This window comes from Solanum pennellii, chromosome 2, assembly GCF_001406875.1.
Source record: "Solanum pennellii chromosome 2, SPENNV200".
In the NCBI taxonomy this organism is placed as follows: Eukaryota; Viridiplantae; Streptophyta; class Magnoliopsida; order Solanales; family Solanaceae; genus Solanum; species Solanum pennellii.
Window position 1 is genome coordinate 36,486,708 of NC_028638.1, and position 23,197 is coordinate 36,509,904.

Sequence of the window (23,197 nt, forward strand, 5' to 3'; positions counted from 1 at the left end):
TATTCCATTAAATTTCAAATCAATACAAAATAGATCCTACATTTAATTTATCTTATTATTTATTAAGCTTAATCTAATGAAGAAAGATGTATTGCCTTTTTGTTAATTACACTGTTTGCATGTGCACCTTTGTCCCCATTACAATCAAACTTTGTCTTCAACTAACAGCTCTAGGAGATAATTTGTGTTTTTTATTACAAAATCTAGTGATTAGAATGTTTAGGCATATACTCATCATTCTGGTCCTACAATCATGTGCTACTAGAGAATGTGTTTTCACTATTGGAGGTTATATTTGTATCACTAATTGGTTAGTGATAACAAAGCCAGAAAATTAAATAAATTTTAAATATCGTAAATTGAGAAATATATTATTACTGATTTTTGAATTACGAAATGAATTTTGGAGAAATGATCAAAAGAATATACATGTTTTTACAATCTTAATAAAAAAGAATCATATTTTTTATTTGTTTTGTACATGAGAAAATTTTTCTCAATTCTATATTAGTGATTTGGGGTTTCAAATATGGAGAACATAGAAACTCTTATTAGAAGAAAATATTTTATTCTCCTTAAATGATTATAGGTAACTTGAATTTGAATTAATTAACCACCAAATATTGGTTACATGGTTATATGTTTAAAACTTAAGCAAACTTTCGCTAAACTTTCTCCAAATTGCTTGAGAAGTGGAATTTAATTTTTTCAAACAAAATCCTTAAATTTTATATTCATTATTCTTTTTAAAGTAAATTAAGATTTTAATTTTTTACTGAGTTCATGAATTGATTATTCTCATTGTCTGAACTTGTCCACTTGGTCCAACTAATAATTCAGAGAAGCTCACAATTCATTCGTCATTGTTTATCTTAATTATTGATCAATTAATTAATTAATTTGAACACTCAATTATCCACTCATATATATAACAATTATAATAAACAAAGGAGTACTGGTTTTAGTCAATTTTGAACAGGTCATCTGTTTTTCTTTTATTTATTAATGATCTTTTTAAATTTTTTTTGGTCAACTAAAAAGAGACTCTTCTTGACAATCAAACACTTCAACAAAATTCACATAATCCTTTTATCCAGATAAACTAAATTCAAGGAGGTCCAAAATCATTCTAATCGAAAAATACACTATTAACAATCTTCGAATCACAGAAAAATTAAAAAAAAAAAAAACCAAGATTTATACTTACGATCTTTATGAATAAAATTATTTTTTGTAATTGCAATATATTTTCCATATTTGAGGAAATGTAGCAAACAATAATATTTTAGGTTGGGAATTACTTCTTGTAAAAAATAAGCCAAAAAAAAAAATGAAAGAAATAATTTTGGAATTTTGATTCTCATAAACAAGAATATTCGACGGGTGTAAACATTCAACACCACAGACGAAAACAATAAGAGTACATGAAAACCAATATACAAAATTTCTAGTATTCACAATTATTTCTTATATATTTTTTTAGCAAATCCACCTTGATTTGCTAGATCTTCTCTTCCCTTCTCGAATTCCGTGCATATAGCGAGATATTTAGTGCACTGATCGAACGATCGATCAAAAGTTAGAAATAAGAGAGCAGAAATCATGTTCATGACAAGGAATAGTAATTCCCATATCATGATTAAATCCAAACTCTTCTTCAGCCCTTTGAAGCAAAGTTTGAAACTGAGGATGTGTCAACCAAGAAATTGGAATAATATATCTACTCCTATTTTCTCCAACATATACCACAAAATGTCCTTTTGGGACATCATTTGGTAGCCCATTTTCATTTTTCCCAAAGCTAGAACATTTTTTCAAGATTTGTTTAAGAGCTGCTGTTTGAGTTGCTTTCTTTAAAGCCATAGTAGAATTGTTTAATTTGTGTGTTGGGAAAAAAAAATAGAGAGATAGAGGTGTATTTATTGGAAGAACAAAGGCATGTGGGCTATGGATGTTTTGTGTGGGGTGGTAACTTGAAATAGACCACTCACCCCTCTTCTAGCCTCAAAAGTCCAACTTTAATATTTTTTTTTAATTTCACGCGTATAAAATTATATTATTGTATCATATATTAAATTTTTATTATATACTTAAAAGAAGAGTTTGATTCGATCTGAATTCAGAATGATCGATTTGATTATTATTTTAGTAAAACGTTCTTAAAGAGTGTCAAAAAATTATTGGCTTAGGTGGTTTTGACCATATACGTTCTTGTAATACAAATTAGATTTTCATGGCACAAATGGAGTAAGTTAATTAATATTGACTAATATGCATGTAATCTCTTGAGGGGGGGGGGGGTAGGGGCCATTGACCCAAAGGAATTGGGACGTGGCAAGGGGCTTGTACGTTTTTCACATTGTTTAAAATGATACTATAAAATGTTTTCAAACATTGAAGTGCTAGGGATGGTAAGTGTAGGTTCGATATTCATATATTTAAATTCAATTAAATTTGAATTCACGTTGAAAAGTCTCATATAAATAGGTAAAACATTTTCTAAAAAAAATGAATTGATATTCAGAGGAACATGCTAAAATTGAGACTTCTGATTAAGAATAAATGAATAGTTATCTTTCCACCACATTCACGACCTCGTTAGTTACCACTTCATTTAAATGGACGAAAATGTTCTGTTGTATAAACCAATCACTTTAATCTAATTTTAGGTCTTGAGGCCAATTTTCACCACACATCAAAAAGGACGAAAAAAAGTCTCCCCACAATTTAATTTTTAGGTGAAATTTTCTTATTTCGCACTTGTTTCCGTTATTGTTTTTCCTTATTTGACATCATAACTAGGTACAAGTTTGTAGTAAGAGAACCAATTACTAGTTTGTTTTTTTTTCTTTTCATGCTAATTCAATCAAAATATATGTGAAAGAAAAACATTGAACATTCTTCATTAAAAAAATTAATATGAAAATAGTAAATTTACTAGCTTAACTTAAACTTGCACAGTAAAAAGTCATAAAAATGAAATAATTGTATAGTAGAATGTTTGGAAACAAATAGTTAGTTGTGATATTTCTTTTTTCTTAAAAAAAAAAAAAGTGGTTGGTGTAGGAATTAGGATTATGATATAAAGAAATGTCGGTAGGAGAAGTGCCAAATTTAGTGATTCATGTTTCTTTTGAATTTATAAAGTGGAACCCTTTGGTCTATACTTGTTGGACTGCAATTTTCCATTTGAGTATTAATGGATATACTCCACTCCTAATATGATGTTTTACTTATTAAAAATGTCTAATTAATTTTTTACATTATATGTTGAATACATTCAAATACATAAATGAGGGTTTATTTAACTTGTTTCTGATATTCTTAAAAGAAAGTTATAATTCAATAAGCTAAGCAATAATAATAATAATATATCTCGACAAAATTAATTATAGATAAAATAAAACCAATTACTATAAAATTTAACGTTATCGGATCCACCCACGCCTGATTATCGTATCTAGTATAAATTATAAGAATTAAAAATTAAGGCGCTGTAAAAATAAATGGGAAAGAATGTTAAATACAAACATTGCAATGTTTCTAAATAATATAGAATTAATTTAAATAATAATTAAAACATTGTATTTACACTAATAATACTGTATAACCATCCAAACAAGGTGCAAGAATAAAATTGAGAAATATTAACATAACAAAAATATTAAATAATTATATAAATAAATATTTTTTTTAAGTTAATCGCCTTTTAAAAGAGAAAGCACATAACATTGTCTTACAATTTATATAACTTAAACGACGTTAATGGCATATCAACAATTTTACCTTTTCTTTTTTTCAACCTAAAATTGTTAGCCTTTTGAAAATGTTAATCAATTTTATTGTTTTTTTGCTACGGAATCCTTCGAGTCTTCTTTGTTCAAATGACACAATTCCATTTAGATTCTGTTCACATGACATGTCCAATTAAATTTTCTTAAATCTGCATACGTTTACTATATAATTTATTATTTAAATATGCAATTTTATAAAAATTATGTTTTTACATATTCGAGGAATGTTTGATCAGTTGAAATGTATGAACGATGACCCAATTTATGAGTATTAACTATTTAAGTCATTTGATTTTGTTTTGTATATTAAAAGTCATCCAATTTTATTTAATTGACTTTTATTGTCATTTTATTAGGATTTTATCCTCTTTTTTAAAAAAAATCGTATTTGAAATTATCTTTTCTTTTGAATGAAAATTAAAATATTGTCATAAATGTTTTTATTTTTTTTTATAAAAAATATATATAGTTTTCATATTTGGTTATTCTTTTTCTTAACGAAAAAATTTGAAACTCTATAAATAGAAAACTCCCTCTTCATATCAAAACACCGTAACATTCACATTGTAGTTATTTAAATTTTTTTCTGTACAGTTTCAATATTTTCCTTAAAATTCATTTTATAATATATTTGCCAAATCATAAAATAATATTATATATTTTAGTTGTCCTATGATTTACGTCAAATTACCTTTGATGATTATATAGACTGACTGACTGTATTAATAACATTTAATAAGATTAGTTTGAATTATGGAATCTAGTTGAATGGACCATACAAAGGGAGCATCATAACAAGTGTTGGACCAATATAAAAGCAAGTTTGATAGTCAGAAGTCATACTCAAAAAAAGTGACTATAAAGGAGTATCTCTTTTTTTATTTAGTCAGTTAAATTTAATTTTTCATATAATTTTTTGATTGATACAAAATTTAAGAAAATAAAAAAATTAAATATTTAAATATTAAATCAAATATATGTTTTTTTAATTTTATTATTGTTTTTAAAAAATTAAAAAATAAATAATATTGTAATATATTTTAATCTAAAATTATATTTTACTTTATTGAATTTCATATCACATTAAAATAAGACACATAAATTAAAATAAGAGAGAATAATATATATTCTCCCTCTATTTTAAATTAATTGAATTGTAGAGATATTTTTTATTTTTTGAATTAATTTAATTGTTCATTTTTAAGACTACTTTTACAAAGTTCTTCTAATTTATCTTTCATTAGTTAGTATTGGAATTAGGGGTGTGCACTATTTGGATTAAATCGAAAAATTAAATTGAATTCTAATTTGGATCGGTTTTTTAAATTTTTGGTTTGTTTTGGATTTATAATCTACTTTTTTTGATTTTTTGGTTTGATTTCGTATTTAGAAAAATAAAATCGAAAACCCAACACTAGAATTAAGTTGGAGTTAACCATTTTTGTCCCTTTTTAGTTATTTTCATTATGATTTAGTTCATTTATTATGCTTGGACATCTATAATTGATGTATTTTTATGTATTGAATTTTACGTCTTAGTTGTGATTTATACTAAAAAGTATATTTATGAAATTCAATATTTTATATACATATATAATTTTTTTTAAATTGCAAATATAACTTTGTTATATTTCTAATTATTGACATAACCGATTAACCAAGTCGAAAAAAATCAAACCAAAAAGAGAAAAATCAAACTAAACCAAATTTATTTTGGTTCAGATTGAATTACACTTTTTCAAAATTAAAAACCCAAACCGAAAAATCGAATGCATACCTCTAATTGAAATTAGTGATTAATTAATATTAAGTTAATTTAATTATAATTTAATATTAATTAATAAAATTAAAAATAAAAAATAATATATATTATATCTTTAATTATTTTTTTTTGAAAAAGAAAATGTAAAATACCTCAATAATTTAATTATTTTGAAACAAAGGGAGTACAATGAATAACAGTAACAGACATCTCCATCAAAGTCAAAAAGGCTTTTGTAGATTTTCTGACTTTTGGTGGATTCTCTCAATTAGACACAACCTTTTTTAATAATGTTTCCGCATGTCAAGTGACTTTCTACTTCAATCACTAAGCTATTCCGTGGGCTTTTTTCAAATAAAATAATAATAATAATAATAATAAAAATAATAATAATAATAATAATATTTATGATTTGACGTATCACGTATATATATTCCTCGTTCACTTATTGATTCATCAACTACAAAAGTTATTTATCTCATATAAAGATTGGTAAAGCATTATAGAAATAAAGAGTTTATTTACCTAGAAAAAATATATGAGAATTGTACCTAACAGGATTTGATGGAGATGTTTGGAAGCTGAAGGTATACAAAGCAGTTTCACTAACTTTTAGCAGTAATAAATATTTACATAATAAAAAATGTTAAAGTATTTACGGGCATTATTTAAGGGTCATTAGAATCAATTTCGTTAAAGGCTTTAGGAATATATACAAAGAGTGCTAATTATCGCTAAAAATACATATTTAGCGATAATTAAGAAATAATTGCCGTTAATAATCATTTTTGATGTAGTGTCTGTATTAGAGCAAAAAATAACATTCACAATAAAGCCAAATCAAGTGAGGATAGTATGAGAAAACCAAAAACACTTTCAAGTCGATCGATATGGAATTGCATAAGGGATTAACTTGTACCCTGATATTAATTTGCATTAGTTATGAATGTGGTGACGCGACATATTCAAAGAAGGGTGTCATGTTGTATACTATTTGCAGAGGACACAGTATTGATTAACGAGACACACGACAATGTTAACAATAGGTTGGACGATTGAAGACAAACCTTGGAGTTTAAAGGGATCATCTTGAGCAGGACTAAAAGAGAGTACTTGTTATGCAAGTTCAATGACATAGCTTTTGAGGAAATTGTGGAGGTGAGGATTAATACGCAAGTCATTTAAAAAAGCAAAGTCTTGTGTATGGATAAAAAAGAGATTTGCATCTTTGAATTGTGTGATAAGAATGTGTCACAAAAAGTTAAAGGTAAGTCTTATAAAATGATAGTTAGATTAACTATTTTTTATTATATGAGGTGAGATGTTCACCAATCAAGAACTTGCACATTCAAGGATGAAAGTAGAGAAGATGAAAAAACTGAGATAGATCTGTGGGCATAATGTGAGATTAAGAATTAACTATTAGAGACAAGATAAGAGTGATTGATGGACAATATAAGGAAAGCAAGACTGAATGGTTTAGGTGTACGAAGAGAAGATATAACGTAACGACCTATCTTATTGTTATTCAAATGACATCTCGTCACTACAACAAATTCGATTATCAGGGAAAAATTATTTCGTCATTTATAAGTCATATTCCGTCACTAAAAATCTTGTGAGACGAAAATTAATTCGTCATTCAGTCGTCACTAAATGTGTGTCTCTACAAGTATATAAAGACGATTTAGTGTTCCATAGCTAGAAGTATTGTTTTAACCAAAAAAAAATAATCGTCCCTAAATGCTTAAACATTTGTAATAAATTTATTTGTTGTAATTTTTTTGTAGTTAACAGTATGCTTTGTCACTAAAAATGTTATTACTACCGACAAAATTATATAGTCGCTAATTAGTTTACTTCAATCAGTGACGAAATCAATTGTCTCTAAAGTTATATGTGTTTCGTAGTTGAACAAATCTAAATTCATCACTAATGATCATATTTTGCATACAAAAATTATTTTGTTCTTAACTAGGGATAAATTTATCATTATAAAAAATGGTTAATTTTTCTATGATATATATTTCCCATCTCTATGTTTTTAACCCCTGGCCAAGAGAGCTCACACATTATGCTTTCTTGGGAAATCAAACTTACAACCTTGAGGTTGGAAGTGAAGAGTGCTACCATCTGATCAACTCTCTCTTGTCTCTCATTTTTATTTAATTCTTTACTTCATTCACTTCTTTTAAATTTAAACTTTATAGAAATAATATATTATATTATTATTGATACTCATACACAAATGCATGAAATTTACTATCCACAATTCATTCAAATGTAGATTGTATTTTAATTAAAATGTATATTTTTTAGAAATTCCTTTCAATATAAGTAGTACGATTGTGTCATTTTATTTATTAATTTTTATAAATTTAAAAATTATTAAGTACAATTATAAATTTATAAAAAATTTAAATTTTGATTTTATCAAAAAAATTGAATAATCGGTTCAATTTGGTTAGTAAATCAATTGTTTTAAAAAAACATCGATACCCATAACTATAATACTTCATCAATATATTTGAAATCCTAGTTGGTTCATTTGTTTTATTTTTTACTTCAATTTTCACAAGGATGAAAAAGTTAATAGAAATTCATGAAATATTTCGCAACTTTGAGAAGTCTAAGTTCGTAAGTCGAAACGTATGTGGAATTACTATTATATATGCATATATTTATAGACAAAAACAAATAGATCGACTTAGTCTATGCAGTTTATCAATCACAAATCAATAGACACACACAAAAATATCACAAAGACTTGAGAAATTATTTTTTAATCGTCTTTATCAATGAAAGTGTATCAAATAAAAAATAAAAGTGTGAAATCAACAAATATTAGCGAGCTAGTGGTAGAACCGTACCCCATTCATAGTACTTATAACTTGAATTATATTTTTCAAATAATGCATTTTATGATTGCGTAATTTAAGAAAATTGATGTATTGAACTTTTTCATTTTTACAAAATCGTCCGAATTAATATTTTCCCTCTAAAATTAATGAATAGACTCTGTCTATTTCTTATGAAGCACTTGTATTATTCCTTTTGTAAGTTATTGCTTAATTATAAACAATTGTAGCCAAAAAAATTATATTTATCTATGAATTTTTTAATAGTAAATAGTTGAATTATTCACTATAAAATTTAAATCATCGCTATATTTTTTGCTACAATATTATTTATCCATTGAACAAAATTATATTTCAAAATCCTCTGAATCTAAAAATAAAATGATTGTCTTCTTTTTCCGATTCAGACGCTGAAAGGTAACAAAAGAAAAGAAGAAACAAAAATTATTTAATACAAAAATTACATTTTAAAAAATTATACTTTTTACTCAAGAGAGTGAAAGATGCTCCTTTTGCCACTTCAACAAAAAATTAAGAAGATAATTCTTCCATTAGTTTAGAAAATTACTTATACCCTTTGATCAAGAAAGGAAATATATATAGAGATAAACATGATATTTATATTTTCAATAATTTATGTGAATATCACAATCTTTATAAAAATGTAATTACAAAGACGTAATCTCCTAATTTTTCTCTTCACGGTCATCAACTCAAGAGCTTTGCCTTTGTTTTTGAAATCGGTGAAATACTTATTGAAACTTTACCGCGAATGTACAGTTATGATTTGATCACAATCATGGAGATATGAGAACTTACTTACCACTGAGGAACAAAGCTTTTCTATATATTTTTCTTCTTGTTGTTCTTCCTATGTCTTTCTTTCTAGACTTATGAAAACCACTTTATATAGGTGTGAGCTAGAGTTTTGGGATATTTTAATCTCCAAGTAAATTTTGAGGATCTTTGACTTAAAGAGCATGAGTTGGGCTCGTCTAGTCAACTTAACAGATTGACCCCAACACAATTTGGACTTTAATTATTTAAGTCATATAATTTTAAAAATTTTAAGAATAGCAAACATAAAAAATTAAAAATCATATTAACACTCTATAACTACAGTTTTGCTATTTACGCTCCATAGCGAATATAACTACAGTTTCCCTATTGAGCATCATATTTGTATAAATTACAGTGATTTGTATAAATTACAACGCTTTGTATAAATCGCGACGATTTATAAATCGGACATCTATGTCTATGAAAATTGTGTTTGTATATCTTTATGTTTTTTGTGTTAGCCTAGAGTTGCGAGCGAGATTAGGAGAGAGAGGAGAGAGGTAAGCGAGAGAGGTCAGAAAATGGAGAGAGATGAGCTGTATATATATATCAGTTAGATAATTGTATATATGTAACTATAATGTATATGTATCAATGATTGTGTTTGTATATCGATATTAAATTTGAATTTTTATACAATTAAATCGAGTTAAAATATTTGTATTTGTATATCAAATATCTCTCTTGCTTTTATAAATACAAATTGTATATTGTATTTTTATAATTTGTGTTTGCACTATTGCATTAGTTTTTCCTTGAAGAAAATGACAAGATCTTAAGGTAATTGTCCTTAAATTTCTTTGTCAATCAATTATAATTTATTTTGGTGCAGTTAAGAGTTGCCCTTTTTACTTTATTGTTGATCTATACAAGACTTCAACTTGATTTTGATAGAAATACTTTTTCTTAGTGTGTGTCAATGTAGTTTTGTCCAATAATTAATGTCAATGTTTGCTATTTAGAGAGTCAACTATATCTAACAAAATTATTCCCTTGTCTTAATTTGTGATGAACCACTTGTGAATATCCACATCATACTGCAAGTATTTAGTCAATAGCTTACTGGATATATAAATAATTAATTGATTGCCACTGAATTGTGAACACATGTTCCCTTTTTTGTTTCTTTCTTTTTTAACTAGTAAACTTAGGGCATGTTTGACCATAGATTTTCCAAATAATATTCGGAAAAAAATTGGCAAATAGTATTTGTTCATAAATTTTGACATTATTTGGCAAATATTTTAGCAAATATCCTAAATTCCTAAGTACTAATTTTTTCTAGTATTTGGGTTAAATCTCATTATTTGAGATCTTTTAAAAATTAAAATTTACCCCAAATTTTTATCTTTTACAAAACATCCTCTATAGTTGTTGCTTACGTTGTATTACATAATTTTTTTACATTAATTCCAAAGTAGTGATGAAATATTCGATGAATGTGAAATGATAATATGATTATTGATGAAAATAATGAATGATCGACTCAAGATAACAAAGTCATGTGTTTTGTCTACTTCACGATGTATGAAATGATGCTTGTTGCACTCACTCAAAATTACCACATTGTTCTAGTGTCATGGACACTATTTGTTATTGTTGTAACAAAGACCAATTGACTTGTAATACAAACTTATGGTTAGTTTTGATATTTTTAAAACTTATGGCTATAAATCATATTTTTCTAAAAAAGTGAAATATGTTTCCCAAATACTATGGCCAAACACATGGTGAAATTTCACCCAGATTTTCACCCAAATAATATTTGTCAAGAATATTTGAAAATCTATAACCAAACGCTAGCTTAGCCGCGCTACACGCGGTGTATAATTTTTTTTTAAATTTTCAAATCCAAATAGATTAGCTAATAAATTTTATCATTTTTCAACTCAATTCATGAATTGATTTTATCAAAAAATAAATATCCTTAAATTAGCAGTACGGTCAAATACCTATACTTTTTTCTAGTTGAATAGTATCTATGCTTTTATGTTAGTTATAATATATAATTAAGAATTTATGACTTTATTATCCATTTGAATGAATTCTCAAAATTAAATATGGTCTAACTTTGATATTTTATTAAAAAATTAAAGTGAGATTTTTAGTCTTTTAAATTTTTTAACAAATATCAAAAGAATTAAAATAGTAACAAATTCGAAAAACAGTCTTAGAAATATGAAAAAATATTTGTAATAGATAAGCTACCTATTATTTGAAGACTTAAAAAAGTATTTCAATATTTGTACATTCAGAGTGTGTTTGGTATGAAAGAAACATTTTCTGGAAAATGTTTTCCAATTTTCTCATGTTTGGTTGGGACAAAAGTTTTGGAAAATGTTTTCCAAATCAACTCATTTTCCTCAAAATTAAGAAAAATCACTTCCCTTCAAAAATTAAGAAAAATATTTTCCAAAACTCTCCTCCAAATTTTAAATTACATTCTTTTGAAAAAAACAGCAATTTTTTTTTAAAAAATCAAGTTTAAAATTTTATTTGTTTTACCTGATCCCTGACCCCCACCCACCNATTTAAATTTTTATTTTTTCACTCCTACCCCCTCCCCACCCCAAATAAAAATTATTAAAAAAATATTTTCAATTTCATAAATTATTTTCTACTCTAATAAAAATAAAAGATGTCTCTCAAAAGTATTTTTCATTCATAAATCAAACAGTAAAAATTATTTTCGGAAAATATTTTCTACTCACCAACCAAACATGAGAAAATAAGTCCAAAATCTACTTGTTTTCCAGGAAAATATTTTCTAGGAAAATATTTTCCTTCAACCAAACACACCCTAAATTTAACGTTTTCTCTCTATATGTTGATTCTTTGAGAGGAAATAGGTGGTACATGATTTTAGTTCGGTAAATTGATTTTTAGTGACATAGAATTAACATAAAATAAATATATTGTTGTTAAAATACATAATAAAATAAATAATAAATGAACAATTATAAATGAATGATAAAAAGTTTTATGTTAAGATTAAAAAAAATCTTATAATATTTAATAGAAACTTATAATTAGACTCTTGATTTTTTTTTCTATATAAGGTAAATATAAAAAAATTGTTCACATATAATATGAATATTAATAATTATTAACAATAAATAATATTTTTATATAATTAAAGTGTAAGAGTAAAAGTTAAGTAAATTTTTAAAATTATTATAATGGAGGATAAATGGTTATGTAATAAGTATATTTGAAATAATTATTTGTATTAATTTTTTCCTTGAGAAATTCTCTTTTATAATTCTACGTTTTTCTAAAATTTATTTCAACGTTATTTTTTTAGTCTCCCTTTTTACTTATTTTATTTTTCATTTTTTTAGTCTTTGCTTATTTAATTCCATTAAGAAAACAGTAACCATTAGCATCGTAATTAAAAGAAGGGATATTTGTGTAAAATAGCAAACTAATAACCTAAAATAAATGGAGTAGCTACTGTTTGATTTAATTGTACCCCATATCAAACGTTTACCAAAGTTCGCCAGCCGCCTCTCTCCGATTCTCGCTCGCCACTCTCCCTCTGCTCGCCTCTCTCGCTTTATACAATAGAAGTGTATAAATTGTGTTTCTTTTTTGTAAAGCGAGAGAAAATTGTATATACACATGCAAAAACTTATATCCTCGTGCTATACACTTAATTATACAATTTACAAATATTTTACTTCGATTTAATTTTATACAAATATTACAGCGAAAAAGGCCAGCGAATTATACAATTGTGAATTATACAATTGTAGTGAAATACAATTTTCTCTCGCTTTGTACAACAGAAGTGTATAAATTATGTTTTTGTTTTTGTATAAAGCGAGAGAAAAACATATATCTTCTTACTATACACTTATGATTATACAATATACAAATATTTTACTTCGTTTCAATTGTATGCAAAACAAATTTTATACAGATATTGCAGCGAAATAGACCAGCGAATTATACAATTGTGCATTATACAATTGCAGTGAAATAGGCCAGCGAATTATACAATTGCAGCGAAATAGACCAGTGAATCATACAATTGTATATGTATAGTGAGGCCAGCGAATTATACAATTTAGGCCAGCGAATTATACAATTGTATATGTATAGTGAGGCCAGCGAATTATACAATTTAGGCCAGCGAATTATACAATTGTATATGTATAGCGAATTATACAGTTATATATTTGCTATGGAGCGCAATTATGCAAACTTTGCTATAACATATAAATATGAATTTTTATTTGTTATACGTGAAAGTTGCCCATTTTCTAATTAATCATGAGAAGAGAATTTGGAATGAGTTCGTATTTTCTTTTAACATGGAATGCTGCTAGGTTTTTTTTTCTTTTTTGGTGGTTTGCTACATTAATGATGTCTACGAAGCTAATACAATTTAAACCTAATCCAACAGGTAACTCTCCAAGTAGTTCTACTAAAATTATGAGGTTGTTTACCAAAAACACAAAGTATTCATCATATATATAAACTTTGTGTTTTTGGGAAACAATCTCATAATTTTAGTAGAATGTAATAAAAGTAGATTGAAGACTCCAACTTACATTCAACTACTTGGAGAGTTACCTATTGGATTAGGTTTAAATTGTATTAGCTTCGTAGACATCATTAACGTAGCAAACCACCAAAAAAGAAAAAAAGAAGAAAAAACCTCGCAGCATTCCATGTTAAAAGAAAATACAAACTCATTCCAAATTCTCTTCTCATGATTAATTAGAAAATGAGCAACTTTCACATATAACAAACAAAAAATTCATATTTATATGCTATAGCAAAGTTTGCATAATTGCGCTCCATAGCAAACATATAACTGTATAATTCGCTATACATATACAATTGTATAATTCGCTGGCCTAAATTGTATAATTCACTGGCCTCGCTATACATATACAATTGTATGATTCGCTGGCCAAAATTGTATAATTTGCTGGCCTATTTTGCTGCAATTGTATAATTCGCTAGCCTATTTCACTGTAATTGTATAATTCGCTGCAATATTTGTATAAAATTTGCTTTGCATACAATTGAATCGAAGTAAAATGTTTGTATATTTGTATAATTATAAGTGTATAGGAAGAAGATATATGTTTTTCTCTCACTTTATACAAATATAGAAACATAATTTATACACTTCTGTTCTATAAAGCGATAGAAAATTGTATTTCACTGCAATCGTACAATTCGCAAATGTATAATTCGTTGGCCTTTTTCACTACAATTTTTGTATAAAATTTGCATTTGTCTACAATTGAATCGAAGTAAAATATTTGTAAATTGTATAATTAAGTGTATAGGACGAAGATATATGTTTTTGCATGTGTATATATAATTTTCTCTCGCTTTATACAAAACAGAAACACAATTTATACACTTCTGTGTATAAAGCGAGAGAGGCGAGCAGAGGAACAGTGGCGAGCGAGAATTTTGGGAGAGTGGCGAGCGAGAATTTTGGGAGAGAGGTGACTGACAAACTTTGGAAAACGTTTGCTATGGAGCACAATTAAATCAAACCGTAGCTACTCCATTTATTTTAGATTATTAGTTTGTTATTATATACAATTATTCCATAGAAAAATCCTTTGTGGCAGAAGATACAAGGTTATATGTGTAAATCTGTACTTGAATCCACGTAATTACAGTTTCAGATGGATTGTTATTTTGAAGTGGCCATGTTTTTGTTGATTATTTGATAGCTGATTGAAGTGAAGAATTTTATGAGTTTTTGTCGCTAGCTGGTTGAAGTAAAGATATTTTGTTGGTTTCATGCTAGTAGCTGGTTGAAGTGAAGATATTAAAAATTAACTTTAGTATTTCTTTTGTTGCTTTTATTAATATTTTTGAATCAACTCATGTAATATGACTTTGATAAGTTGCGATGTTGAATCTAAAGTATCTATGCTCTTACTTCTTGTCCCCTTATTTCAAACGCAAAAAAAGCCTTGATTGATATGAGAAAGATATGATCATATAAAAAATGAAATAAGAATCTTGGAGTTAGACAAATGGTCCCAATCCTTGATAAGCACCAGAGCTACGTAAACTGTTTTGGTAGCGAACATATCTCCAAAAATTGTATCACTTCCATGTTATCATAGATATTTCACTAGATGTATCTACTTTGAAGTAAATTTTTAAAGCCTAGAGTCTATCAGAAACTATCTCTATCATCATAAGGTAAGAATAAGATCTACGTACATCATATCCATTCCTAACTTCACTAAACATGAGTGTGCTCATTAAAAGTGCACCAGATGTGCTAATTTAGTGTTTCAATGCACCAAATTTTTCCATTGATTGTAAGCACATATACTCAATTTACATTAGAATTCTCAATGTTGATGCACCAGGAATTCTCAATAAAATATGCACCAGATTCTACAATTACAAAGGACCAAATTTTTAATGTAAATTCTGCACTTCAATTATAAGAGCTAAAGCACCATATTTTTTATAAAAGAAATTGTCTATACAAATTACATACACTAAAGATTACACATCTATGGAAACTGACTTGCACCATGATTCAAAAGATCAAACCTCAATTTAGATATCAAATTTAAAGTAACGTCGTACAAGATAATATACCAACACACATTCTCTCTACTTTTGACATTAACCAATTTGCTCTTCATTTTTTTCACCTTTTCGTTCTCTTTTTCAAGCTCATTTCTAATTTAGAGATATCGATTGTGTCTTAATCTTCCTTTCAACTAATGTTATCGCATGATGCTACTGTCTATTTTCAAATACTTTCAATATACTTTCAGTTTCTCTCCTTTTCTTTACTAGTTTTGGAATCAAAGGCATTGATCGTGAATCAATTTCGTCACCTTCTAATAGGGCCTTGATTAAATCTTCTGTATGTATCTTAAAAACAATCAATTTTTTATACACGACAATGAAAGACTTACAAAATCACTTCTTATTAAAAATCACTTATCATCTTTGAATTGGAATAACAATTGGGGATTCAGAGATGAACTAAAAAGAGAAAAACTTCATTTTTATCGACATTTTGTAGTGAAATCTGTGTTAAATGAGTAGATGAAAGTTTACTTCAATGGTTGAGGAGCAAAAAAATAATATCCACGAGCTCTTCTGAAACAAATCCGAAAAATGGAGACTGAAGGGAAAAGGGAAAACTTGAGCGTTTTACCCAGCTTAAAGTTAACCTGATTTTTTTGATGTATCTGTTAGTTTTAGGTCAAAGGATCAAATTGATCTTCCTTTATAATACATTAAGGACCATTTAGATCATGAGGAATATATTAAGGATCAATGTAAAACAACCTTTATACATGAAGGACCATTTTGATCATTTTCTCAAAAAGTTGCACATTGATTGCCACTGAAATGTGAACACACGACCCTTTTATTTTTATTTTATTTCCATTAAATATTCTATATGTACATTGAAACTCGATCAGTTATGATTTATATCACATATGATTCATTTGGAGGAACCTCTCTATATCCAGGATTTTTCTATATCTAAACTTAAAATCGAGACCTCTAACTAAAATAAAAGCAATATCATTCACTACATCAAATCAAACAATATATTTTACTCATGTATATATCTAAAAATTTCCACATAACATGATTTTTCAAAGAAGCAAAAACCTTATCCAACTTTGTTAATTCTCAACAAAATGTTAGATGACACCGTTATCCAACCCCACAGGCCAATATATGGATTTTCATCCTAGGAGACTCTACCTACTTTCAACTATCAAAATTTATAAATGGCTCGTCGATCTTTTGATATATATGCGGAATTCAAGTCAGTCAAAAGTTTTCATAGAAGAAAGGCTTGGTATCGTCAATTAAAAGACATAAAAGATTTTGATGGGAAAAATCACTCAGAAGGAGGGAGCTTGCAATAAGGATCCTTATGGAGTAGGGAAATGTTTAATTTTGATAGATTCCTACCGTTAAAACAAAGTTATTAATACTCTTGTCGTTACTAATTTCACCATTTATGTTCCTCAATAATACTTTGTCGTTACTAATTTCACCATTTATATTCCTCAATTGGATGAAAAGTCCAAATCAATTAAAATAACATAATTTTATTTAAATTACCCAATTTTAACTCGATCCTCCTAATTATATAATCCATTTTTGTTCATCTTTTATCTCGTGGTTCGTACCCGAAGCCAGAAAGTTTAACCCCTCCGGTACAATATAGAGCTCAAGATTCATACATCATTCAGAAAAAAAAAAAAGATTCTCCGGAAAAATATGAAGAGAAAATCAAAACAAGAAATATTGTAAATTTCATTAGAAGGAGAAAAATGAACTTTTGTTAATCCTCTTCATTAATTTTGAATTATTGGATCTTAAAACTTTCGACTTGTAACTCAAAACTTTTCAAGTTACCATCTTCACGAATCGAACAAAAATGGAAGTTTAATAACAGATCATAAGGAGTCCAAAGAGCATCTAACAGGCATGATCTATTAGCATCAAGCCGCAGTGGAGCCCAAGGTTTTCCTTTTCCATATCAATGCAATAAACTTACAAAAAAGATGAACAAAAATAGGCAAGATGCTATGGTTAAAAGATGAATAAAAATGGGTTTATATAGTTAGGCGGGTTGGGTCAGATTAAAATTGTGTACTTTATGTAAAATTGAATAATTTAAGTAAAATTGAGTAATTTTAGTTAATTTGGATTTTTCATCCAATTGAGAGATATAAATGGTGAAATTAGTAAATAACGATGGGGTATAGTTAACCAATAAATCAAAGTTGAGGCTACCCTTTTCCCCAAAATCAAACGTTAATTTAATATTTTTCAATAGCAAGGAAATTTGGGGTTTTCCACATGTAATATACCTTGGTATATATATATGAACAGTTTGTATTTTTGGTAAACAATCTCATACTTTAAGTAGAATATATAATAAAGGTAGATCGAAGAGTCCAACTAATTACCTTCAACTGCTTGGAGAGTTGCCTGTTAAATTAGGTCAAAAAAAAAAAAACTAGCAGCATCCCCATGTTATACACAATGGATGGCCGCTCAAAAATTTGCAATTTGCCCGAAGATATTGTCTACACCATCCTGTGAAATCTCTTTCACGATTCAAAAGTTGTTGCAAATCATGGCAATGTTGTATCGATGACCCTGACTTCATCAAGTCCCATCTACATAAATCATCTATTGATATTAGTCGTCAAAAAATTATCTTTGTTACTCTTTATCCTGAAGCTGAAGGAAGAGCACGCCAATTTAAAATTGTGTCAACGGAAGCATCAATTAGAGCTGATTCAAAAGTTGTGTACCTAATAATATCCCAGGACTCTTTACTAACTATTTTGATTTTCGAGTGTTTTCATGTAGTGGATTGGTCTTTATGACAGGATACTATCCTGCCATTAGTATGACCTTATGGGAACATACTATGGAGAATGTATGAGGATTTTTTTATTGAGTATGATCTGCGGAAAAATGAAAATAATCTACACAAGTGCCAAATTTTATAAGTGTAAATAAGGCTTTGTATGTGGAAAGTTTAGTTTCCTTGAAGATTTCATGGGATTGACTAATTCCAAGTATAGAACTTCTAGTTTCAAATATATATATAGCAATTTCTAGTAGTAGTAGTTTTGGGTAAAATTAGGTTCTTGTTTTGAAATTAGGCATCTTTAAGTTTGTAGATTTGTGTTTTCTTTAGGAATTTATGTAGATATTGTGTTGAATCTAAATTTGCTAAACTTATTGTATTCATGCTATTTGAGTCGCAATCATCATTAATGACCTGAAAAAGATTCAAGAGCTTTTGTGTTCACTAATAGCGACCTTCTTAGTAATAATCTTATGCATATGCCAACCTAAAGTAAAAAAACAATGATTAACCATTTTTGTCATACTAGTCAAACTAGAAGTAGCTCATTTTAATTCTAAAATTTGATTCAATTCTATTTTTATCTGTCATATACAGTGCACATGTTATGTTGCATAATTAAACAATTTAAAACCTTATATAGACAATTATTTCAATTAATTAATATAAAACCTCGAATTATGAGACTCAAAAAATATATATATATATATATATGGGCCTTGTGACCTATTACGCCATTCAAAAATGGCGTACATAATTCCTCCTACTATTTGAGGAATTGACAAAAAGGTACAATCCATAGATAATATTGGTACTAAGTAGCCAAAAAACAGTTAGCAACCGAAAGACCTCAATTAATTGGCACTACTTAGCCACTAATAATGGATGCACCTTTTCGTAAGGATTTTTTTTTTTGTCAAATAACATTAATTAATTAATCAATTTAAAAGAAGGACTAACTTTCACATATAACAAACAAAAAATTCATATTTGTATGCTATAACAAAGTTGGCATACTGCAGTCCATAGCAAACATATAACTGTATAATTCGCTAGACATATACAACTGTATAATTCGCTGACCTAAATTGTATAATTCATTGGCCTCGCTATACATATATAATTGTATGATTTGCTGGCCTAAATTGTATAATTAGATGGCCTATTTCGCTGCAATTGTATAATTCGCTGGTCTATTTCACTGTAATTGTATAATGCACAATTGTATAATTCGCTGGCCTATTTCGCTGCAATATGTGAATAAAATTCGCTTTGCATACAATTGAATCAAGGTAAAATGTTTGTATATTGTATAATTATAAGTGTATAGGAAGAAGATATATGTTTTTCTCTCGCTGTATACAAAAACAGAAACACAATTTATACACTTCTGTTGTATAAAGCGAGAGAAAATTGTATTTCACTGGAATTGTATAATTTGCTGGCCTTTTTCGCTGCAATATTTGTATAAAATTTGTATTAATTGTATACAATTGAATCGAAGTAAAATGTTTGTAAATTGTATAATTAAGTGTATAGCACGAAGATATATGTTTTTGCATGCGTATATACAATTTTCTCTCTCTTTATACTAAATAAGAACACAATTTATACACTTTCGTTGTATAAAGCGAGAGAGGCGAGCAGAGAAAGAGTGGCGAGCGAGAATGGAAGAGTGGCGAGCGAAAGTTTTGGGAGAGAGGCGACTGACAAACTTTGGCAAACGTTTGCTATGAGACACAATTAAATCAAACAGTAGCTACTCCATTTATTTTAGGTTATTAGTTTGCTATTATATACAATTACCCCTTAAAAGAAATGCAACTACATTTAGACAATGATAATATTATTTTTACCCCTTTATTAATGTGTATTGAATAGTCACATTTTTGTTTTCATAAAAAAATTATTCTATTCGTATTTCTCTCTCTTATAATACAACACAAAATCGACATCACTTTGTTAATCTCATTGAAATGTAAAAGAAAATGGGTAGATAATAATATGAAGCATATTCATATGTATACACTGTTAATTTGAAATTGTACGATTCTAATATGTATACAACATTAAATTATATTTGTACAATTCTTATATGTATACATCATTAAATTATATTTGTATAATTCTGATATGTATACCTATTTAAGTTGTATTTGATGTATACATATTTATGTTGTATTTGATGTATACATAGTTAAATTGTATTTGTGTAGTTCTATTATATATACATCATTACTTTGTATATTGTACAGTTATAAAATGTATATACTTCTGGTATGTATACGCCACTAAATTGTAATTTATGTAGTTTAGATATGTATACACCATTAAATTGTATTCTGAATATATACACTTTTGATATGTATATATATATATATAGCTAATATGTCTACACACCTTATATGAATGTCTCAAATAACTCATTGAAATGGGGTACACAGTTTCTTCCCCTTTCTTCTTCGTGGTACTTCCACTTTTTATTTAAAGTTTGAAATACGTCGTGATAGAGGAAAATAAGAAATAAAAGAGATTTGGAGAGAGGAAAAGGAAAACTATTGTAAGAAAGAATTTAGAAAAAAAAAAGAGAACTTTTCTTTAAAACAGTTGCAAATAATAAGAAGAGAGAAAATAGGAACAATAAAATAATTAAATTTTTATTTACAAAATATATATGATGAATTAAATATAGTAAAAATAATAAAAAAAGATTTAGCATATCTTCATACACAGGTTGAATGTAGCTGAGAAGGAGAAAATTTAGACAAAATAGAGTATATGCATGTATGAAAATATCATAAAAAAATAAATAAAAAAAAAGTTTGAAAGAGTTGGTATTGCCAAAGAACTTGTTTAAAATAAGAAGAGAAAAAACAATTTTTACTTTTCAGTAAATAAAGAAATATATGAAAAAACGCTTCTTGAAAAATGATTTTAAAAAGGAAAAATTGTATATAATAGCAAACTAATAACCTAAAATAAATGGAGTAGCTAGTGTTTGATTTAATTGTGCTCCATAGCAAACGTTTGCAAAAACTTGCCAGGCGCTTCTCTCCCAAATATCTCGCTCGTCACTCTCCTCCAATCTGTCGCTTGCTTCCTCACTTTTTATACAAACACAAGTGTATAAAAATTGTTTCTAATTGTATAAAGCAGAGAAAATTGTATAAATACATATATTTTTGTTCCCCTCTCTCCCCTCTTCCAGATCTCGCTCGCCACGTCACCTTTCTCACTTATACAAACAGAAGCGAAATGTATAAATTGCGTTTCTGTTTGTATAAAGCGTGAGAAAATTGTATATACGCATGCAAGTACATATATTTTCGTCCTATACACTTATAATTATACAATGAAAATACTCCCCTGCCCAGTTTCTTTTTCCTTTCTCTCTTTCTCGTTTTATACAATTTTTAAATTGTATCTAATTTCTCTCTTTCTTGTTTTATACAATTCGATTCAATTGTATATTCCTTGTCAAGTCTCTTTTGTCTTTCTCTCTTTCTCATTTTATACAAATTCAAATTGTATATAATCGTTCTATACACTTATAATAATACAATTCGTTTTATATATTTCGTTTTTATACAGTTCTCTGCCCAAATGTCTTTCTCTTTCTTATTTTATGCACTTCGTTTTATACAATTTGCTTCAACTGTATATGTATAGCGAATTATACAGCTTCTATGTTTGCTATGGAGCGCAATTATGCAAACTTTGCTATAGCATACAAATGTGAATTTTTTATTTGCTATATGTAAAATTTTAAAAAATCATTGAATAAAATAGGTTTTTAAAGAAAACAAAACAACAAGCAAAAGAGAACATGGCTGATAAATGTCAAATTAATTTTAAGAAATTCTTTTTTGCTAAAAAATTATAAGTAGGCTATTTATTGCCAATTTTAACTATAACATGTCATGTTGTGCCATTTTTTCATGTTTGGGCTGTAACAATCAAGGTTTATTGTTTATCTTTGTTTTTGCACCCTGTTTGGGATTAGAATACTGTCAAGGAAAGAGAACTACAGTGCAAAATGTTAAAACTAACAATTCTAATCAAGCTGAAGAAGAACTGTTTGAGAGAGAAGAAGAAATTCTGTATTGATTGAATTATCACTATACAACTTAACTGAAAAAGATGTTTTACAATGCTTTATATAAAGGTGACTAGCTATCTAACTGAATAACAAACTGTATGTAACGACCTGTTTAGTCGTTTTGAGCAGCAGATTTATTTCTGGAAAAACTGGCTAAGATTACGGACATCACGACGGACCGTCATAGGCACGACGGCCCGTCACAGATGTCTCGTTTCAGCATACTTAGAAATTCTGAAATTGGGTACTGAAAATCGACTCTCTGTAATCGGTGACGGACCTGCAGGACGTGCCGTCACATCCACGACGAGCCGTCGTAAGCTCCCGTTGCAAAACACTTCAACTCTTGAGAAATTGGTACGGGAAACGAGTCTCTGACCGTCAGGACGGAGGTGCAGGACGGACCGTCACAGGCGTGACGGGCCGTCACAGTCCACCTGGACTTTGGGGAGGTTGCGACGACCATCGTGACGGACCGTC

The 23,197-nt window shown here is 27.8% G+C and overlaps 1 protein-coding gene across 1 annotated transcript; it reads right to left on the reverse strand.

Annotated features, from left to right (window-relative positions):
* Positions 1-1,324: 1,324 nt before the first annotated feature.
* Positions 1,325-1,947, reverse strand: LOC107010399 (auxin-responsive protein SAUR50). The gene has a single exon (XM_015209680.2). The coding sequence runs from the start codon at positions 1,861-1,863 to the stop codon at positions 1,573-1,575; it is 291 nt and encodes a 96-aa protein (XP_015065166.1). The 5' UTR covers positions 1,864-1,947; the 3' UTR covers positions 1,325-1,572.
* Positions 1,948-23,197: the final 21,250 nt, after the last annotated feature.

Bases quoted from the DNA above. Each gene is read 5' to 3' on its own strand.
- LOC107010399 (XM_015209680.2), bottom strand. From the start codon at position 1,863: ATGGCTTTAAAGAAAGCAACTCAAACAGCAGCTCTTAAACAAATCTTG.